Consider the following 22,440-nt stretch of genomic DNA (forward strand, 5'->3'; position numbering starts at 1 on the left):
TTGGTGTTCTACAATATGTAGAACATTTGGTTTCAGCTGAAGTTTAGCTTGGATTTGATGGGTGTGGCTTTGGTATTAGGTTTTCCAATTCAAATGAAAGTTAAATTCTGTCTATACACTAAGATACAGTAGTCTCTTTACTTCAGTAGTCATTTACTGTACTTCCACGTGTGCTCATGCATGCGGGTGTCCTTGCGTGCAGGTGTCTGAAGTGCAGGTGCACCCTGGGCACTTGTTCTTAAATCTCCGCGGGGCTCTTCTTTACATAAAACGCCTGTTTTGACTCTAAGGACCTGACAGAATGAGACCGGAGGGGGGGAATCATCACCGCTCACCCCCCTCCTCACCTCGGCCATCCTCCGGCGTCTGTCTGTTAAAAGGTTTCAGACTTCCACTCATTTAACACTCGAGCGAGCACGATAAAAAAAAGTGCTCTCAACCGTCCTCTCGGAAAGTGGCGGCGGGTGTAAAGGTTTAATCGCCCGTCGTGTCAGAGACATCAGGACTTCTTGTCGTCAGGACACCATCGCTGTCACTTTGATTCACTTTACGTGTGTCTGCCTGCGTCAAGTGTCTGTTTTTGGGACTTCCTGTTGGCTTGTCCTCACCTCTGATCCAGCGAGGTAAAGATCATTGAACAAAGCAGCATTTGAAATCCAAATAAAGAACCTTTTTTTTTTTTTAAAAAGGCCCAATAAACTTTGTGGTTTCATTACAGAACTTCACTTGGGAACAATTTATGACTCAAACTTGGATTGAATTTCAAAATTATCCCCATGAAATGAGCAACAGCTGAATTGAAGAAAACAACAGTCAAGATGCTCTTCTTTAGCAATTACGTCAAATTAAAATTTTAATCAAAGTGTTTTCCTCTCCACCAGCCGCTGATGAGCTGGTCACGTCTGCAACAGTTTTGAAGAGGACTCAGCAGTCATTGTTACATGAAGCAGAGGTGAAGTACACATCCTAGCCACGGGCCGCTGAAATACTTGTAAATATTTTAATGAATTTAAAACAAATTAAAAAAAACAAGAGGCAGGAATTAACCCCACTACACACAATGCGACTGCATACGCTTGGCTGCACCAGTCAGGTACAGCATCTCAACAAGTGCAAAATTATTTTTCAAAAAATACATGAGAATAATTTCCACTTCAAACAAAGCCCTCCCTGAACTTCTGAATCACAGAGTGAGGTAAAATCTGATAGTTTTGCAGATAATTACAGGCAGGCGCCGGATGAGTGTCTGTTTGAAGTGCAGGCGAAAGAGCTGAAGATGCAACTGGGGCACCACGCTGTCAGCTGTGAAATTACACATTTGTGCTCCATAGATGATGCTTTTTGGTCAAACCTAATGCACCAATTAAGAAAATATCACGTTTTAGTCACTCTGTTAATGAAAAAGATGGTACAGTACACTTCAGAAAGCAACATCTTTAAAATCAAGACTTAAAACCATTTTTATTTAACAAGCCCATGTTAAAGCAAAGATTTATGTGTTTAATTAAGTTTTATTGTTGGGTATTTTATTGTGTTTCATTCTCTGCACTTTGATTTGACTTATTATATTCAGATGATACAATGGACTGTTTAATTTAATGTTGCTCTATAACTTTGTAACTTTGTTTCGACAGGAACTGAATCTCATTGCATTGCTGCAACTATCATTTTTTTTTATTATTCATGTCATTTTCATTTCCGTAGACTCCCTGACGTTCAGTTTGTGGAAAAGCAGAAAACAGAAAGGAAATGAGTGTAACTGCAGTTATGAATCAGATTAAAACTACAGGGTTGTGCCAAGACTTCTGAGTATACGCTGCACTGCCTCCAGATGAAACTGAAGATAAAATATTAGGATTTACAGTTTTGTACGTGTAAGTGACCAAAAGAACAGCGGTCCTATAAAAAATAAATAAAAAAGAAAAGACGCTGAGGTTAAAAGCGGCTCTAAATGTTGCCACGACTCTTACAGCTCCACACACACACCCTTCACCTCGCTAACAGCTTTATATTTGAGATAAGAAAGATTCAGAGACGTGTGTTTATGTGTGCGCGTACTGTATGTGTGTGTGTTAGTGTGAGCGAGAGAGCAAGAGAGTAAGACACTGGAACATAACCATATCAAGAGCGGAGCACAGTGGGGCGGGTGGAACCAAAGGTCTTTTCCACCGGGGGAGCGATTACGGTGTTGCGCAAGGCCCACAGGGCAGCAAGGAGAGCTCATTACCCATAATGTTGAAGACGAAGAAGAACTCTCACCTAAAGCAGCGTGGAAAACTCACACAATTCTCCAAACACTGAAAAACCTCAGTGAAAATAAGTGGAGAAAAAAAGTCGATGATGACTTTCTACAGATGTGTTGTTGTTTTTTTTCCCCCCATCGGAAAAAAAAGAGAGACAGAAAGCCACAGAACAGCGAGGGACGTGGGAGGAGGCCCGGCCCAGCAGCTGTCAGGAGTTTAAATACCTGCAAATCGACTCACCATGTAGCAACAGACTTTCCCCTCCGTATTAATGAATACCTGACGATGGCCCCCATGTTCTCATTATTTCTTCACAAAGCTTATAACTTAACATAAGCTGACAGATCTAGTTCATGTCGACTTCTTATTTGAGGCAGGAGTAAGATATCCCTGCAGCTTGTTACATGGTCTGTAACGCTGTTTATTGTGAAACTGAAAAACAGAGGTCTGTGCAAGTAACTAATATTACTTTTCTCTTTTTTCCCACTCATGACCTACTTAGTATCCCCACTCATGCAGGAGTCTGATCTTGATTTCTTGAGAGAGACGTGACAACTCATCCCAGCGGTGCTTGTTCCCGGTTTTCAAAAGTTAGTAGTTGATGCTTTTCTCCTGGTTGTTGAAAACAAGTGTCACATCGGGCTTTGGGAAATTGTCATTTTTCACTTTCAGACTAAATGATGAATCATTTCCATTAGGCTGAGCAGCAGGCTCATATTCTCAGGCTGCTCACATTATCACCTTCCCTCCCCCCCCCCGGCTTATCGGTGAATTCAGACACATGTTGTACTGAGCGCCCATGCATGGCAGCATCTGAGTGTCGAGGCCGCTGAGCTACAGTTGAAATGAGAAAGAGCTTACAACACCTTGCGCGGTCTTTTTGACTCTGACCTGTAGTTACGTTTTGTCGTCAGGCAACACAGCAGTAATTATGACAGGAGCAGTGGGAAAAGTGAGGGACATAGTGATAGGAGTTTACACCGAAGGGGCTTGGTGCCGCCGGTTCCAGTTCCCAAACTCAATTTTGAACCGGCCGGCGCGTTCAGACCAAAAAGAGGTTCTGAACCAAAAAAATTGTTGGTTTTTCCTTGCAAACTGTGACATCATCAGTGGGCGGAGTCTTATTCTAGGCTGTGAGGATGAGCAGGAAGGAGGAGGAGAAGGCAGCGACTGACAACATGGAGAACAAGAATTTTCAGTGGTCTGTTGAAGAAACAAACAAAATGTTTGGTGGTGATTTGGGCGTCGACAGGATTTCAAGAAAAGCTAGAAGGCAGAACAAGAAAGACCCAGTTGTATGAAGAGACGGCCAAGACTGGGTTCACTCACACGCCAGGGCCAGGCCAAACACTGAATTTGGAAAGTCCAGTTTCTCTGCACCTACTGCACAACCTGGGACATTCTGCAAAACCATCTGAAACTCACCACACTTTTATCATTAGGACAATTTAAATCCATAACTGCATCTTATTTTACCTCCAACTGCTCCTGTTTTTAACTAGACTTCTCTGTTTTCAATTTATCTTTGTCACTCTTACTTTTTGGCATTTTGGATTATGCTTGTATGTTTCAAACGTTTTGTGTTGTGTCTTGTCCTCAAATGTTCTGTGCTTGTCTCGGCTATGTTGTAAATGAAGTTGCTCCTCAATATATTTCCGAGTTTAAATAAAGGTTATAATATAAATAATGAATGAACTTAAAACTGAACAAGGATTACAGAGACAGCAGAAAAGCCATTTTGCCACTGTTTCTTTTTCTCCTGCCTGAGTAACGCAGAATACTTAAACTGTTGTGAACACGGGCTGGTTTGCCAGAAAGCACCAACATTTTGAGACTTCAGAATGGATCCATAGCCAAAGCCAGAACCATGTCTGTCTGAAATTAACCTGAGTGTCTCAATTCAGGGGCAGCATCATGTAGAGGACACCGGTCTACGTGTGTGGATCAGAGCAGATCGGAGAAAGTGCTCGCTGCATTTCTGGGCCTGCAGCTCATTCAGCTGATCACTCACAGGGAATTCTCTGCAGACTAGACCATCACATTTACAAACGACTTACATTAAAACACAAAGAAAAAAACACAAAGGACATGGAGATAGAAAATGTTATTGAAATTATTTTAATTTATCTTTTCTCCACCGCTGCCATCTCCTCATAATCCAAGCGGATCAAAATGCATTGTGGGATAGACTGAGACATGTAGGATCCAACAGTTGGATCCTTCAAATTTGGGAGATTAAGGCTGCATTTGTCAGCACAATTTGAAGGAGCCCTCGAAATGGGACGGCCTTAGTCGACTGCTGTTACACATTCGGTCTTCAAACGCAGCCTTTGAAGGATGTGGCCCCTGAACTGAGACACAGCTGTAGTATCAAGAGCAACAGACTGAGGTGGATGGATGGATCAATAAAACACGGGACTTTGACATTAGAGAGTGGGTTTGAGTGTGTGTGAGTTTTAGGTCTTTATATGTCGGCCCTGTAACACCCACCCTTGCCCTATGTCAGCCGGGACAGGCTCGGGTGCTATAAATGGATAATTATAGTAACCATGACAACTTCAGCAATGAAGTGATGATGAGGAAGTACAAATATGAATCAAAATCGTGAGCATTTTCCAAATCTAACCAAGCAGTTTCAGTGCCTAAAACTAACCAAGCCATGACCATGGTTAAGAAAAGTTAAACAAGAATATATATATACAAAAGCTTCACGTTAAAGAGGAACTATGCTACATTTTTACCTCAATTAAACAGCTTCGGAGTAATTGTGATGGTTAAATAAATGACATGTAACTTGTTACGAGGGAGAATGGAGGCTCTCTGTCTTCCACCTAGCTCTTGGCTGAAAAACAACTTCGCAAGATCAGCGCCGCCGACCCGGTGTCCCAGCTCTCGTTCCTGCGGCATCGCGACACAAACGCATCCCATAACCCCTATACTCTTGTTTATGACAGATAAGACCATAGACGTCGGAACTAGGGGTGCGGTGGGTGCGGCCGCACCCCCTCCCATCCGCCCCCCCTCCCGCACTCCACCAGCCTCCCTATATCCACAGAATTAGCTTTAAAAAAAAATAAAAAAAAATAAAATCTGAAAAAACTGAATTTGTCTGACTTACACTTATCTCATATAATGCAGATCTATGCGTTTGATGTGATGTGCAGCCTGCCTGGCTCCATGCAGCAGCCTGGCATCTGGTGTATGAAGTCAGGCTGCATCTGACAGCTCAGTGTGACGTAGGTTAAGGCCGACGGCCTTTATTTCTAAATCCCTCAGTTTCTTTTTACACATTAGCGACGAAGCTCATCGTTAATTAGTTCATCTTCATCTTCCTCACGTACTGTTCTCCTCGCTGCGCTGTCGGACCTGGGTCTCTGTCACCGTTGCGCTGTAGCGCTTCACTCCAACCATTTCATTAGAAAACGCTGTAGTACTCCAGGCCTGTGTGGAGCGTGTGTGGCGCTGTAGCACTGCCACACATTTAACACCAACAACAGAGAAGAAGACAGACTAGAGATGGGATTTATGGCTCTTTGAGGGGAGCCGGATCTTGGTGAGCCATTCCTTTCAAAGAACCGTTGATTTTTTAAATATTTATTAAGTTTTAAGAAGCCAGCCTGGTGGTAACTCATTTTATCTTGGAAATAATGGGGTGAGATTTGGAACAAACGTACAACAACAACGTACGACTCTCCCAACAAAAATCCTGCACCCCCTCTCAGAAAATAGTTCCGACGTCCATGGATAAGACTATACAAATATACACATCCTAGCATCATATATGATATATAATGTTAGGTACCGCTCTGTTGATTGATTTCTCAACGGCTTTGTTGTAAACAAATGCACATGGCCAGGAGGAGGATTAGCAAAACAACGGAAAAGCGACGGACTTGCATAGTTCCCCTTTAGAGAGTGACCTACTACAGTAAGACCTAACTAAGAGACGACTGCTGAGCCAGTACTTAATCCCCAGATTAATCCATGGTGAAAATATCAGCTGCACACCATCATTCCTACCTGGTTGATGATGTAGATGCCGTAGTCGATCTTCTGCCGTCTGAGGATGGGGTGGAGGTAGTGGAGCCAGTACTTCAGGTGGTTTTCCCTGTGCCGGAACGGGATAATGATGGCCACCTACGCAAAAAGAAATGGTTTGTTTGTATTCAACGATAAAATGCAATTAACTTTTTTTTTTTTTTCAAAATCATCTTCAGAGCAACAGATAGAACAATTAGACGATCAATTCATCAGTCAGTCTACGCTAAAAAATGAATTTATTAATTGATCAAGTCATTGAAAAACGTGTTTTGTGTTTTTGGTGCTGATGCAGATGAACAGATAATGAAAAATGCAGCTCTACACCAAACTATTCATTTAAAATAGTTAAATCAATACTGGTGGTGAATAAGACAAATAAGACATGAGTATAATCTGTCAGGGTGCTGTACAGTATCTGAAATCCTGCGAATGTTGGACAAACAGAACGAGAGAGCGTTTGTTTTGACTACAACTGTACTTGCACAAGCTTTGTTTCATTTCGAGGCGAACTGTTCTGCACCAGAAAATCATCCCCACAGATAAAGCCTCCCAGTTAATGTCACCATGTTGGTTTCATTCATTATGAATGAAGCAGCTCAAGGAGGCAGCTCTCAACAGCATCACAGATCAGAGGCAGATTTGAGGCCGTTCTGTCTCTCTTGTGTTTTTGAGTGTGTTCTGAATGAGTGGGTCGGAGGTGTCCAAGGTTGAACTGTGATTGTATGTTCATGGTAATTTTGCGCTCCGATGAAGATTGGCAGCAAATTGGCCTTGGTCTCTCTATGGTTAAGCGTTGCAATGGGTGCATCTACTTCACCGTAATCTTCACTGCCAGTGAAAGCACCCTGACCTCAGTGAGGTGCGATAGAGAGGGAGACACGGCTCCTCTCCTTTTAAAACAAACATGACGCTCCACAGAGTGAGGAGTGATTAGTGCTTGACAAGTTAACATCTTAATGGCTGCTCTACACAGACCTCTGGCACTGAGAGGAAATATGGAAGCTCATTTCTGCTATAGGGAAAATAAAAAAATAAATAGTTTAAAAGTTAAAAAGAAAAAAATATGAGAGGCCAGAATTTTGACAATTTACCTCAACATTTTAGTTGACACCCAGTTCACGGCTCTGCCGGTGTCAGTGCAAATCGCGGCAGAGTCGTGAACTGAGACACTGGGAGCTTCCGCTACAAACAAGCTTAAAATATAGACTTATTTAATTTTTTTCGGAACAATTTCTCATGTTGGGGCTTCAATAAAAGCACTATGGAGGTATTTGGATGTTTTTTGGTGTGTCTTTTTGTACGAAGAAAAGTGAGCCCCGTTCGTGACCGTCACATGGCAATGCAGTGCTGCGCAGACCCCCGCTGTAACTTCAAAAAGGCACGGAGGACTCTGAAACTTCTCCCAACCCTTAGTCGACATGAGGGTGAGTAGAAAATGAGTGAAATTTGAATTTTGGGTGAACTATCCCTTTAAGTAACTCAAGACTTTGACTTATATTACTGTTTCATTTCTTGCATAACTTCAATTTTTTGTCTCACACAGGTACTGTAGACCTGGGCTGCTCCACGTGTGTGTGTGTGTGTGTGTGTAAGACATATACAGACCTTCCATCTAGGCCGACAGTCAGGAGGGGTGTAGCGGCCTCCATCCGTCACGTTGGGGTTTTCTTTCTGCACTCGTTCCATCGTCATCTGGGAGCTGAACTCGATCAACAGACGCCCCACTGAGGGAACAAGAGGATGACGAGAGACGGTAAGAGTTAATAAGATGAGTTATTAAGAGGAGGGCGATAACGCAGAAAACACAGGACAGAAGAGAAGTTGAAGAAGAAGAAGAAATAGAAAAAAAACAGATGATGGGGAACGAGGGATGTTGGGAGTGAGGGACAGAGATTGCGAGTTTTTTAGCTTCAAAGCAATGGAGTACGTGTATCAAAGCAATGTGTGCAGAAATAATGGTTTCAAGGGATACGCTCTGCATAATGCAGCATTTAATAAGATGCACAGGCTTTGGAAAACATATATTCCTAAAAAATAAACAAAGACTTTGAAGTCAGTCGGCGGTAAACACAACATGAAAGGTAATTACGCTGCTGAGTGATGAAGCCACACCATATGTTATATCATCGTAAATCTATCCGTCATTCCTTTGAGTGCTGACGGATCAAATGCTATCTGAATGGGGTGCGTGCCTTTGATTGCTTGAGATTGTGAGTTCAGACTAATTCAAAAGAAGAAGGGCAGATCTCATATCTCCAACAAGGATGATAACTGCAGCCCCGTGCCCTGTGAGCCCGGATCATTAAGATAGAAAAGTGAGCTTCGCTGTTCGGGCTCCAACTAAAGCCCTGCAACTATAACCCTCATTTAAAGAACACAGACTCTGAGTTTTTACTGCAGAAAAAATATAACATATAATTATATTTTACAATTATTTTATCATAATATGTGTTCATTACTTTCAAAACAACATGTTTGAGAAGAACATATAACATGAGATTTATCATTAAAAACTAAAATCATATAAAGAGGATCATGTGAGTGTCCCATCAGGTCAAGGCCGTCCTACAGTATATGGAGATGGTACTGTACTATGTTTGTTGTGACATGTAATTGTGTATAATCAGTCATTTTATGTGGACATAATAGACATATTGTACCATAATTGCCTCTAAGCAAACACTAATATCACAAATACTACATGTGTTTTTCAAGGACGAGTCTTAAGATGAATTCATGAAAAGACCATAATGAGCGAGGCTGGTCAGAGCTTCTTCCTCTCTACAATAGAGCTCCAGTGTCAAAAGAAATACACAGATGAGTCACAATGTTCCTTCATTACAATGAGCATGAGCTCTGAAATATATTTTGTTATTCTGGTATACACCATCCTACTGCTGGAAATACTCAATCTGAGGCTTGAAAACTGAAAAATTCACTATTTACTCGTGTTTAAGTAAAGTTTGTTGAACACTACGGTGTCCAGCTGTGTTATTAATTAACCACAGGAATGTGCAGCATTTATAACCTCTAAAGCACATCTGTAGTCTACCTCCACATCTTCAGGAGAATTAATTAGCACTAAACACTCTGTTACGGCTGAAACAAAGTAGTCTGCACAAACTTTCCTCTCTAAAACTGTATTAGCTTAACACCTCTTGACAGGAGGACAAGTGCTTTATATAAGATACAAACAACATTAAAGCAACAATAAGGTAAAAGTGTTTGCTTTTTGAATCTGGTCATTATGAGCATGTGCAAAAAGTGGAAAGGGCAAGACACATCTGGATCGTCTCTGCTTTAAAGACTTTCATGTCTCCAAAAAGCAACGTTACTAGTTTTGGGAAGAAAGAAATTGATCTTAGAATAAATGTTCCAACCCTCCTTTCTGTCACAGCTGCACACATCAGGCCGGTTATTGCTTGAAGCAGGTATGTTTGTTGGAAGTTACAAAAACTGTCAGGAACAAGTTCGCCAATTTCTGACAGACACCGTTTTACATCCTACTACAAACAAAAACGGATATTTTGTCACCTCGATCGGCACACACAGGACACGGCGGTCAGACACTGTTGAAAGACTTGCTGGTTTTTGATTTTCCAGGGGATTTGTTGTCTTTAAGAAAAAAAGCCTCCTACTTTAACACGTCAGATTATCTACCAGAGCTGTTGGAGCAACGATTGCGTTTCCACTGAAAACTAATGCACTCCATACACACTGTGTATGGATACTCAGTATTCACAGCACTGCAGAGCACGAGGAGGGGGAAAGACAGAGAGATGAGGGTCATACAGGTATACGAGCTAATAATCCACTTAACATTGACACAAGTTTTGTGTTGAGAGATCTCCTCCAATCCACACAGTGCGGGCGAGCAGCGTGATCGATGGCAACAAGGTTACATGTTCATAACACACCTCTTTATCACACCACAAGAGCTGAATGCAAATAGTCCCCACAGCCCTCTCTCCTCCGACCACTTCTGTCCATCATCCTCCGTCCTCACTCCGCTCTCATCCACACTCATGTCTCTCCTTCGTTTTCTTTCCCCCCCCCTTCCTCCTCTCTTGCACAAATGAGACGTTTGTTTGAACATGGTGTTTTCATTTAGTCTCAGCGAGGTGTTGTTAGTTACAGTAGTTAGCTCTCAGGCAACACATGAAAGACATGGTATCAGAAGATAGAAATGTACAGTTTTAAATCAGAAGTTGAGTTGTTGTTTTTTTGTTTTACACTAAAATTATGTAATAAATCAGTGCAAAATCCTTTGAGCACCAGGTAGATGTCAACTTTAAAGCCACATCTTAAATATCAATTTCTACCCACTAGCTCTTAGAAATAACCTACTTCTGAGACCTATATTATGCTTTATTTAGGGCAAGTCTTAAATTCAGTACAGGGCAAAGGGAGCGTTGTGTGTTTTTAGTGCACTGTGTCTCTGCAGCAGATAAAGACCCCCGACTATAATATAATAGTCCTGACTGTCAAGGTCTGTATTCAGATTATATAACAATAAGCTTGCAGGGTATGATTTATACAAAAAAGATACAGCAACAAGACGACTGCACTAAAATTGAATATGTGATCTGATGATCCTGCAGCACAATATTTGAACTTTTTCTTCAGTCTTTAAAATGAATGCAACTCATCCTTCTTGTTGGGGGTCAAAAGTCAAACTCTTGCTTTGGGGTTGCTTTTAATTAGGGAATTAAAGTGATAAAGAGAATCTATGAGACATTCAGTATTTTGAAGTTGATAGTAAAACTATTACATATTTCCTGTACTGTTACTACTTTTTAAGGGAATAGTTTGTCATTTGGAGGAATTGTGGTGGCAAGCCAAAACTTTGCTTCCTCTGACTGCCCTGCAGCTACACAGGCCCATATGCAGAAGGATTTAATGTGCCACATTCGTCCCATAATCCTTCCTTGAAATTTTGCATAACTTGTCCCTTCTGTCTCAGACTAGACGGGTTGTCCCGTGTCTTTTCGGTCTTATTCTAATCAAGTCATCCTTTCTTTTCATGTTGCATATTATTATGTGTCTTTTGTTATTTTTAAATGTGACCTGCACCCTGATCTGTGTAACAAGATTATCAGTGTTATTTGCTTCATCTGTGAGTGATTATAATGTTTCAGCTTGTTGGTTTTACAATTACCGCACTTGCTTTGTTGTGAGAGGTACATGAGAGGATTGTTAAAACTATCATGTCTGTGCAATAACTACACTGCTGGAGACAGGAGGCAGTTAGCTTAGCATACTGACACAACATATGAAATACAAAGTATAACATGAGCTTTCGAGGCTCTAACATGTTTTTAATTATCATTTAATTGTGTTTTTAATAAGCCCATTTCCCAATATGTCTAATCATTCCTATGATTAAAAAAGCTTACGTTCATTCTGTTTTAAGGAATAGAAACAAGGATCCAGATTTGGTTGATATCACCTCAATTAGAAGTGATGCACTTCATTATATTTATTTTATTGGTGTGTGATTCCCCATGCATGTCGACTTGATCAGAAAAGATGGTGAAAGAAAGGTAAAGGAGTTCATTTGGTTTCTAAAGAGTCCAGTGACGCAGACACAGAAGACTACAGTGTGTGTGTGTGTGTGTGTGTGTGTGTATAAACTGTGAAAGGGAACAGGGAGGAAATGTGCATGTGTGTGCATGTCAAAAAAAAGTGAGAAAGTGGGTTTGAGCTAATGTTGGTGGAGAGAGAGAGAGATGATAAATGAGAGTTGTAATGTGCAGTAGATTGATAGCAGTGCAATTATCACACATACGCCTGCGCGCGCGCACACACACACACACACACACACACACACAATATGCTTATCTATGTGGTGATATTAGAGTAATACATTATAATCATGCTGCTTGATCGCTCGATGCGGGACATCCGCTACACTTTGGGGGATACATCACTGCTTTGTCTGCAAATATACACTGTACGCAGATCTGTGCACGCGCACACACACACACACACACACACACACACACACACACACACACACACACACACACACACACACACACACACACACACACACACACACACACACACACACACACACACACACACAGAGTATACACACACAAATTTTCCCCCCTATAATAATGAACCAAATCTCTGAGCTATTAGGTTAGCAGCACATGTACAGACGCAATACACTGAGCGCAGACCTGAGGCAGTAAGCACTCCAAACACACACACACAGACACACACACACACAAAGAGTGAACTGGCCTATTTGAGGAGGTGATCCAGCCTGGGTCAGACTTGATAACAAGGAAGTAGAAGTAGGATAAAAATTGGAGCACTGGAGTATTTTGTTGGTTTTGAGGGCTTCGTGTGACGTGGCATCCATTCATAGATTTTGTGTGTGTGTTTCACTCTCCTCCTGTCTCATGTTGTCGCCTTTTCTCACCTCGTAGCGCACAAATCAAAGCTGAAAGTCCTAGAAATACTAGGAAATAACAACATTCAGACCTCGGTCACCAATACTACCTCCACTACGCCAGTGGCTGTGAACATGCGGTCCATATTTTAACAGATCCACCTGGTTCCTGATAACCAGGACTTAACCAGAGACTAGTACAGTAACTGGGTCATACTGGCCTGTCAGCTCTGATCATACATGTTGTCTCAATCAACAGTGCAGCATCTAATAGTTGTACTCCCCTGGTTTAGTCACGTTTTCCATGTGTCCAGTTTGGATCAAGTGTGAAATCTTCAAGCTGTCACAGCAAAATAATTAATCGTTTTATAATTACAATCTGTCTTGTTAGACCGCCACGAGTCAGTCTTCCCACAACTAATAATTAATTAACTAGTTCCTTACAAAATACTGTAGTTTATAATTCTACCAGGTCAAAAAAGTAAAAAAGAAGAATTCATCACATGGAGAAATCATTCACCATTATTTGATTTATTTACATTCTTCAATCATAAACCGACAATTAAAATCATTTTTTTTTTTTTTTTTATGCCAAGGAACATCTGGAAAATGTCCGCAAATGATGTCACCTCAGTCGGTGTTGACTCAATGAAGACTTTTGAGTTTGAAATTGAAAGAAGCCAAAGACGGCTAGGGGGGGGGTTGGGGGGCGAGAAGTTAGAAAGACAAGATTTCTGTACCCTGCCCCTAATCCCTGCTTGAGGCTAGCAGCTGGAGGCTACATTAGCTGCCACCACAACAACAAGCCTGAATCTCTTGCCAACTATTAGGCAACTGAAGTGCATTGTGGGTAAATGTAGGAAACCAAATCTTTTTTAACCATAAAAGACATGAAATAAAAAAAGACTGGTTCTCTGGTTCTGCTGCATCAATATTGATTTTTTTTTTTTTTTACTGTCAAATGATGTCAGAGCAGTGCAATACTTAAAGCACTGGAGTAGATGCTATTTAATATTGATTACTGTACAGTACCTTGTTAAAAAGCAACTACACTGTTTGAGTGCAAAAGTTTAAAATTTGAATTAAATATACTGTATATTGTTATATACTTCCAGGATAAAGAGAAAACTTTTAAATTATATCTTTGTTGCAATCAAATCCTTGATTTCTCACCATTACACATAGTGCACAGTTACATAACCAAATGCAAAATTAACACCAACAACTTCCTTCACAGTAACTATAGGGATCAAATCTGAATAAAAAGAAAGAAAGAAAAAACATCAGTGGGTTAATTTGACATACTTTAACAACTTCCCTCTGCCTTTGAAGTGTGGCTCCATGAAGATAACACTTGTTGTTGCATTGTCACCGGTCAGACCATCTGACTGCACCAACTACTGTACACAACAACAGGCTGGTTGTTAATCAGCAGCTCTGCCCTGAGACATTTTGTGTGTTCCTGTTACTTAAGTGACGAGCGAGGCTGCGGCAGCGTCCGGGTCAGATTTCTGAGAGAAGTTCTGAGTTCATAATTGAGTTTTGGTTCTTTGGCCTCGGGAGGAGGGGAGAAGTGGGAGTCAGAGAAAGTGAATAAATGGGAAGAAAAAAGTAAAGAATAGAGAGCGAAAGGACAGAAAGTGGGAGAGGGAGGGAAGGAGAGATTGTTTCTCTCCTCCTGCCTCCCACTGACAAAGGCTCTGTGACAATAGAGACTTTCTGCTCTCTGAATCTTATTAGCCTGTCTACTCTCCTTCTCTTCTCTTTCTCTCTCTCAATCATTTACAAGTGTCTCTCCCAACTGCAGGCTGTAATTGCTATTCTTCCAGAGATGGGGAGAGAGAGGGAGAAAAAAGAGAAGGAGGTAGAAAAAGACGGGAGAGAAGTGCGAGGAGAGAAAAGATGTGATGGGAAGTGGGGAGGGAAGTGTGCGTGAGGAATTAGGGAAAGGGGAAAGAGTGAAAGAAAAATGTCTTCAAGTCAACTCATAGATTTTTTTTTTTAACTTAGCTCATACAAAATCAATCATTTTACCTCCTCTGCCTTCATGTTTTCATCCTCCTCTCCTCTTGTCACACAGCCTTTAGTCTGGGTCTATCTATAAATCATCAGCTGCAAAGACTATGCGTTCAAACATGAAACCCTGATTGTGTGCTTGTGCCGTTTGCATGCAAGTGTGCGTCTGCGTACACGCGCGCGTGTGTATTTGTGTGAATTTACTGGATCAGAGGATTATTGTTATCTAAGAATCTCCTTGACATGCAAAACATCCAGTCATCTGTTCATGTGGGTATGTATTTATGCACAACATGCACGGTGGGTGTGCATGTGCATGTGTGTGCCAGAAAAAGAAAAAAAAAAGAAGAGATGAAGGGTTAACAGTGGTGTATTTACAGCAAGCACAAAAGGAAGAGAACACAGCACCATCCACAAACTGATAGCTTTGTTGTCGTGGGCCATGTTGCCGGAAAAATAAAATCCAGGCAACAAAAAGAAAACATGAATTTTTACGGAAAGGATAAATCTGTCTGTTCTTGGTTGCTGTTCTGCAACCATCTCTCAAATACTGTGTGCCGGTATTTCCTTGAGAGCACAAGAGAAAGAATATGTAAAGGACAGTTCCACAATGATAACGTTCCTAAAGCATGACAACGAAACCAAAAACATGTTAAAATTGCACTGAAATGGATAGAAATATTAAAGTTGGAGCCCTGAGATCAGCATCAAAGTTGAATTATCAACATAAAGCAACAGCAACTACATTTGAAATTATCTGTTTCTTTGCTAAAAGAAAAATAAAAAGTAAAAGATAAAAACTTAAAAAAAAATAATTGTGACTCCCAAGGTGCATTTCATTGTCGAGGATGACGTGAAGTCACTACAAGAAACCAGGGGGTAAATTCTTTCCATCAGTTTTACCAACACAGCCAGTAGTGACAGCATTAAATTAAAGGATAAAAGCACAACAAGCAGCTGCAGTGATATGAGCAAGGGTGGGACACAGTGACACTGACCTGCTGGTTTATTCACCACTGTAAAGTGACTTCAAAGTTAACACAAAGTGACCATAGTGGCAGAAAGCAACTGCAAAGAGACACAAACCGATCACAAAACAACGCAAACTGACCACGAAGAGGCACAAACTTGTGAAAAGAGACAAAAACTGATGAAGAGACACAAACTGACCAGAACAAAAATACTAATTGACTACAAAGTTGACTACAATTACAACGAGAAACAAAATTACTGCAAAGAAACTCCAAGCATCTACGAAAAAAACACATTGCAGGGAGGCAGAAAAACACCTGCAAAGAGAGAAAAGAGGGATGGGTAGAGGGGGGTTTATGACGACACTGTCCAGGGACCCTCTGTTGCTGAATCCACCATCAACTACAGTGAATATATCGGTAAAATACAATCATCAAACGTCTTATAACTTACAATGAGGAATTAAAGACCACAGCTCTGCTACAGACATCTTCCCTCGGATTTGTTTTGTTCCCTGTTCAGACACGCTCGCAGCCAGGCAGAGAGGGAATACCAATCTTTAATCATTAGGAAATATATTTCCATTTTCTGGCATAATGTATGACAAACATTGTGTGCGTACACAAACAAGCCTTAACAAGAAATTTCATTAGTGAGTGTGAATTTTAAGCAGGCTGACGGAAGTAATTACAGAGTGAGGAGCTTCAGACGTTCTGGAAAAGGTCTTTGATAGTGCCGTGTCTCGCATCAACTAACAGTACTTTTATCAGCATTTACTGAAGTACTACTCAATGCTCTATTCAATACCAGTGTTGCGGATCATTACCCAAACAAGCAAAGCAAAAAGCACTTAATGGCTCCGATCCATGTGCACAGTATGTTCACTGATGTGTTTTTGTAATGAGACAGAAGAGGTTGCAAGTAGGGGGCATGAAGACAGATGGAGAATGCATGTACTAACACAACAATGTATCCTGGCATATAAGAAACAGGACATGTGCTCAGTAATTTTTCTGACTAATTTGTCTATTTAATTTATCCCTTTTTAATTATTTATTTTATTATGACAATTTATTTATTTACTTTTTCTGTATTTTATTAGTATTTTCATTATTATTTTTATTACTGCCATGTGTTTAAAGTGTTCTATGTTGTTGTATGAATATAAAAACCAATAAAGATATGTTTAAAGAAACAGGGCATGTGAAGAAAGAAAGAGAAGTGGGCAAGATCAGCAAAGAATAAAAGATTTAAAGAAAAAGGAAGGAGAGTGAGACGGACAGCAGGTTGGAGAGTAAACAGAAAGAGAGAGAGAGAGAACGACACAGCTGAGGAAACAGAGGTAGAAAACAATGGAAACACAAAGTGAAGCGAGGGTGACAGATAGTGTGAGGCTGTGAGCCAAACTCCATGGCAACATAACACCAGTGATATTATGAAAGTGTTGTTTTTCACTTCAATGCTGTGCCGTTACTGTTTGTAATTGTTGGTTTCCTTGTTCTCTTTTCAGTCTCATAGAGATCCAGGGAATTGATAGTGATGCTACAGATAAGGCGTGAACCAGTGCAAAGCAAATAATAAAGCGGGCATTCACCTTTATCACATTCACATTAGGTTACTATATCATCAAATCTGTTTTTACTTCTGGGTCAGAGTTCATTTTGAGGCTGCAATTTAAAGCAGAAGTGAGTGATCCGGTCGTTTTGGCTAATGCTGCGTTCCAGGCAGGCTTTTGAAATCATAAATTACAGCTTCAAGTCACAACTTACGACTTTGTAGCGTTCCAGGCAACCCACTCGTGTTTTTCCGACCTGTTTTACCGGTGAAAGTCACTATAACGGCCACTCGTAACTTCCGACCCGTGAAATCGTACCAGTACGTCTTTTTGTGCAGTCTATGTACCAGATCGAACTGGTACGACTTCACAGGTCGGAAAAAAACGAGTTTCCTTGAACGCACCATAACAGTCCTCGTCCCTACGTCGCCACATTCACGGCGTCCCTTGGCTGCACACACAGCCCTGCATGCCGTTCTCTCTCCTCATTGGATAAAAACTGTAGGATACGATAAATGTTTTCTCCTCGACTCAGAGCAGAGCAGAGGGACTGAGAGACCCGTGTTTTGGTCCAAACACTCTATGTAAGTGATTGCTGTCGGAAGATATAACTATTTAACAACTGTTTCATGCTCACAGCTGCCAAAGCGTCCAAGTGTGACGGAAAACCAGAAGGGACAATAACGCCTGGAATGATTTATTATTCAATCAGAACTTTTCTCTATTTCCGTCGTGTATAGCAATAATTTCAAATAATATAATTCATTAAGTTACCATGACCTAGACTCAGAACTGGAAACTGGATGTGTGTATTAATCTTTGAAAAATGATTAATTCATTTAAGTTTATTTAAGCTTTTGCAACATTTTACACACTCACCCATTACAAGACGATGAGCTTCTTGCAGTGTTTCTAGAGACTGCAACTCCACAAATAAGGGTTGAGGACCTCCATATTCACATTCACTGCCAAAATAATCCAACTAATAGTTCACATGAGTGTAACTTCGCCCAACATGACTGATGCTCCCGTCTACAACAGGCGAGGGATAATATCAAGACTTTAGCACATTTGGGGAATTTTTGACACCTTATTTGGTGAAAATTAGATTCAGTGCATGTTTGAAAAACCTTCAAAGACCAGTGCTAACTTTGCAGTTTCACATAAATCAAATTCCCATTGCATTATTACATGAAAATGGTGTCCTTTTTGGTACACTTTAAGCTATTGTTGGTTAGGAGTGATAGACAGTATCGGTGAAATCTGGTGCAGTCTATTTCATGTTGTCGGTCTGTTTCAGTCTATTTCAGTCTATTGCTATCTATCTCCTGGGATGGATGCTCCCACTGGGAGGCACCAGAATCAGGTCATCTGTGTTGGAGCCCCTTTGGCTGATATGTATGTGGATGTATAATAAAGTTGAATCAAATTGAAACCCATTGGTCTAAACGATAAAGCTGTTATGTACAGTAGGCCTATACCTCCGGTGTTGCTGGGTTTTGGGCTCTTTTCACTTCTCCCTGCTCTGTGCATGTTATGTCAGATACATACAGTCAATTTTTACACAAAGGAGCAATAGCTTTCTGCAATTATGTTAATTAAATTAATATTATTATGGGAAATCTGGTAAATATTTTCTGCTTCAGAACTTTAAAATGTGAGTTTAATATTTGTATTTGTCAAACATGACAGCAAAAACGAAACATCTACATCTAATTAAATAATGAAAACAGGGAAGGAAGAAGAGCAGAAAAAACTCTATGTTGTTTTTAATCACACAGATTATTGTTGTTCAGTTTCCTCTAAAAAAAAAAAAAACCAGACAATTATGTTAACGTAATCCTTGATTAACATCATCCTATTAATCTGGAATTAACCTATTCCAAGTAATCTAGGGACAGCAGCCACAGTACATACAGCCGAGTTGTGTAGCTACTGGCTCTTCCAACCGTACAAACTTGTGTGTTTTGGTGTGTGTTTCCCTAGATGCTGTTTTTGGCGTGATTTGGACTGTTCTCCCTATTACATGATATCAAATCTGCATGAGTGGCAGATGAAACAACAGTAGCAGGCCAACATGTATTTGTGTGTGTGTGAGAGTGTGTGTGAGTATGTGTTTGGCAGTGCAGCTACAGGTCTCACTGGCACTGTCCAGCTGGCATACTGATGTGGTAGTTGGCACATATGCTGGCACACACACAGACACAGACACACACACACACACACACACACACACACACACACTATGAACACTGTTCTCGGAAGAGTCAGTTTCCTGAAATAGACGTAGCCAAGTGCATGGGGGCTCCAAGGTCATGATGCTGTCAGAGCCCGCTGAGCCTTGTTGTGGTCAGACGTGAAATGGTGCAGGGAGCTGGTTTCACGCTGCCAGAGGATTACAATGTTGTAGACTCAAGTTTTCATTCTACCACGCTCTCTTCAGCCAAGAACAACACTGCAATATAAATTCATCATTGGTGTCCACTGCTGTGTCTTGACATTTCTCCAGGTTTTTCCGTGAAGTAACGTGAAGATTGACAGAGACAGAGACGGAGACAGAAACACTCTGTTCATGAAGGCTAAAGTTTAAATGATATAGGTCAGTTACATTAGTAGCTTAGCTTTGTCTATTACAAAGGCAAACTTTAAGATAAAATGAGACGTCAATCATGTTTGTTGCTTTGTTGTTCACAAGTGCTAACAGTAAGATAAGAAAAGTCAGTTAGCTGCAACAATCCCACACACTGCCAATCACTTTCCTCACTTTAACATCTTGGCTCTCAGACCTCCATCAGGCCCAATTCATCAAGGTGGTGTCACGCAGAGAGCATCATGGGTACTGACAATGGGAGCTGACCCTGGGAATATGTCATCAATTAGAGGACTCCAGCTGCGCCTGCAGTATCCATACAAATGAGGGTCAACAAGCTCATTAAATACACTAAACAAACATGGTATGGGGCTCTCATTAAAGAAATTACTGTGAAACATAGATTCACATTAAAAGGACATTAAAGGCCTAGTCACTGTGTTTTTAGTGTAATTATTAAAACACTAGAGGCTAACATATAGGTCATATGATGATTTAGCTGTTAATTGCTACTGCTAATAGAGGCTAATGCTAGGCTAAAACGATATGCTTCAGTGTCGGCTACTTTAGGTTATAGCTTCTTTGTTGACCAAAATGTCAGCGACATTAGTTGTAATTCGTTGCTCAACAATGCTAATGTTAGTTATTATTGTATAGCCTATACAGTTACAATAAAGTTATGCCAGCTACATTAGCTTTATTCATCATAAAGACGAGTTAAACATCAAAAATGTTTGCTGCTTCCTTTGGTCATGAAGGTGAATGCTAAGCTAAAGTGTTAGCTACTTTAAAGCTAACATTAAGATGAAAAGTTCAGACTGAAAACAAAGTTCACTGCAAAGACGGTGCGGGCGGCACACAGAGAATTAAAAGAAGCAGGTGGACACAAACGTACAGAGACGTTTGCACAATTTGTCCTTTGGCATCCACCACATGTCCAGACCATCTTTACTGGACATTTGGCTTCTGAAAACTGATTCCACTCATATTTCAACACAGAGAAACACAAGTTCCTTTCCAGGCAAAGTGAAGCAAAACAAACTGATTGATTTTATAAAACCTTTGAATCAGAGCTCAAAATCAACAAGACTTAGGCTACATGTGGCTACTTGAATGTCATTGTGGAAGACTGCATGAACTGTGTTATTGGAGACATGAATTTACCAGCGTGTGTTTTGCCTTTGCCTGACCAACAATTTTTTTTATTAAGTGTATCAAAGGGAGGAAGAAAAGATAGGCTTTCAGAGAGCAGTTCATGTCGCGCAAATGTTAGTAGCTGAACGGAATCTGACATTTGACATTTCTGAGGCTGTAGCCTACTTTGAAGTGTCGTGCATGCATGTGTGTATTTGTCTGTACACAGACACACACAGACACACACATCCATCACAGAGTATCAGGGTCCCTTTGCCCATGTTCTTCCTCTGCTTTAATCTCCTTCTTTTCTGTGTGTCATCATTAAAGGCCATCTACATACGTCCAACTGTTAGAGGATACAAATGCCACACACACACACACGGACGGACGGACGGACTGTCTGTGAACATGACTCCTTGAAAGACAGCTTGTTCAGAAATTAATTCAAAGCAGTCGTTCCAGGGATCCAAAGGGGATGGCACGCGGACACACAGTGGGAAAAATAACACAAAATTAAATTAATTTGAAAGTCCTGACAGAACGAGAGGAATGAATCTGTGTGAGGAAGGTTTTTGGTCATAGCTACTGAGAAAACCCTGCTTCTCAGGCTTTATTTGGTAACAGGTTTCTAATAGTGAGGGCAAGAGTTCAGAAATGTGAGGAGTGCATTTCGTGAATTGCAGCCAGTAAACAACACAAAAAAAAATCACAGAGTTTACAGGGTGTCAGTGGAGGCAAGCAAGAACTGGATTAATATGGTCTCTCATTTTGATCTCATTAACAGCAACAACAGGCTCAAACAGGACAGAGCAGGATGAGTGATACATAAACACAGAGAGTTACAGCAGTCAAGGAGGACGGACACTCAGGCACAGTATGAATCTGAGCACACTACTTTCAGAGAACATGAATTTGGGAAGAAATTAAACTGTTTATGTCTCGAAAACTGATTGGACCCTCATTAAAAATGTGGTTAAGACCTTGTATTAAGTGTAATCCTCCATTAAATAATCACTGAAACAAAAAAAATGTCCTCTTAACTCTTCTTCACTACAGCAAATGGCTTAATTTGACCTGAAAAAGTGTTTGCACTGTGGCTCATTGTTTAATGATTTTGCAGTCTATTGTAATTACACCGGGTGTAAAATGACTTAATGACCGTGAGGGTGAAAAGCAGGCTATATGTTTTAATTTGAGAGCCTCGGAGCTACAGGAACAAAACAGCTACACTATTTTTTTTTATTTCGAACTCTGCACCATATGGCTTCTTCTGTTTTTGTTTTTTTAAACTAATTTAGGGAAACAAGCCAAAGAAAAACTAGAGCTGAAATCATTCATGCCTGTCTTAAAACTCGGAGCAACTGTAGCAACAGCAGCACAATGAATCAAAAGCAGCCTGATAAGTCAGGCCCTTGTTTACTCCACAGTGCTTCACTATAATTAGGAGCCACACAGAGTCATGGATGAATCCTCACAGGAAATA

The 22,440-nt window shown here is 40.7% G+C and overlaps 1 protein-coding gene across 1 annotated transcript in view; it reads right to left on the bottom strand.

Annotated features, from left to right (window-relative positions):
- The window catches only part of b4galt2 (UDP-Gal:betaGlcNAc beta 1,4- galactosyltransferase, polypeptide 2), a gene marked incomplete at its 5' end in the record, with an annotated part of 151,897 nt that overhangs the window by 77,882 nt on the left and 51,575 nt on the right, over positions 1 to 22,440 (bottom strand). Inside the window, 2 exons of the mRNA XM_083991142.1 lie at positions 6,264 to 6,380; positions 7,890 to 8,008. Of these exons, the coding sequence (XP_083847268.1) occupies positions 6,264 to 6,380; positions 7,890 to 8,008 (236 nt within the window). The remainder of the gene's footprint in view (positions 1 to 6,263; positions 6,381 to 7,889; positions 8,009 to 22,440) is intronic.

The sequence above is a fragment of the Trachurus trachurus genome (genome assembly GCF_905171665.1).
Source record: "Trachurus trachurus genome assembly, chromosome: 17".
Classification (NCBI taxonomy): domain Eukaryota; kingdom Metazoa; phylum Chordata; class Actinopteri; order Carangiformes; family Carangidae; genus Trachurus; species Trachurus trachurus.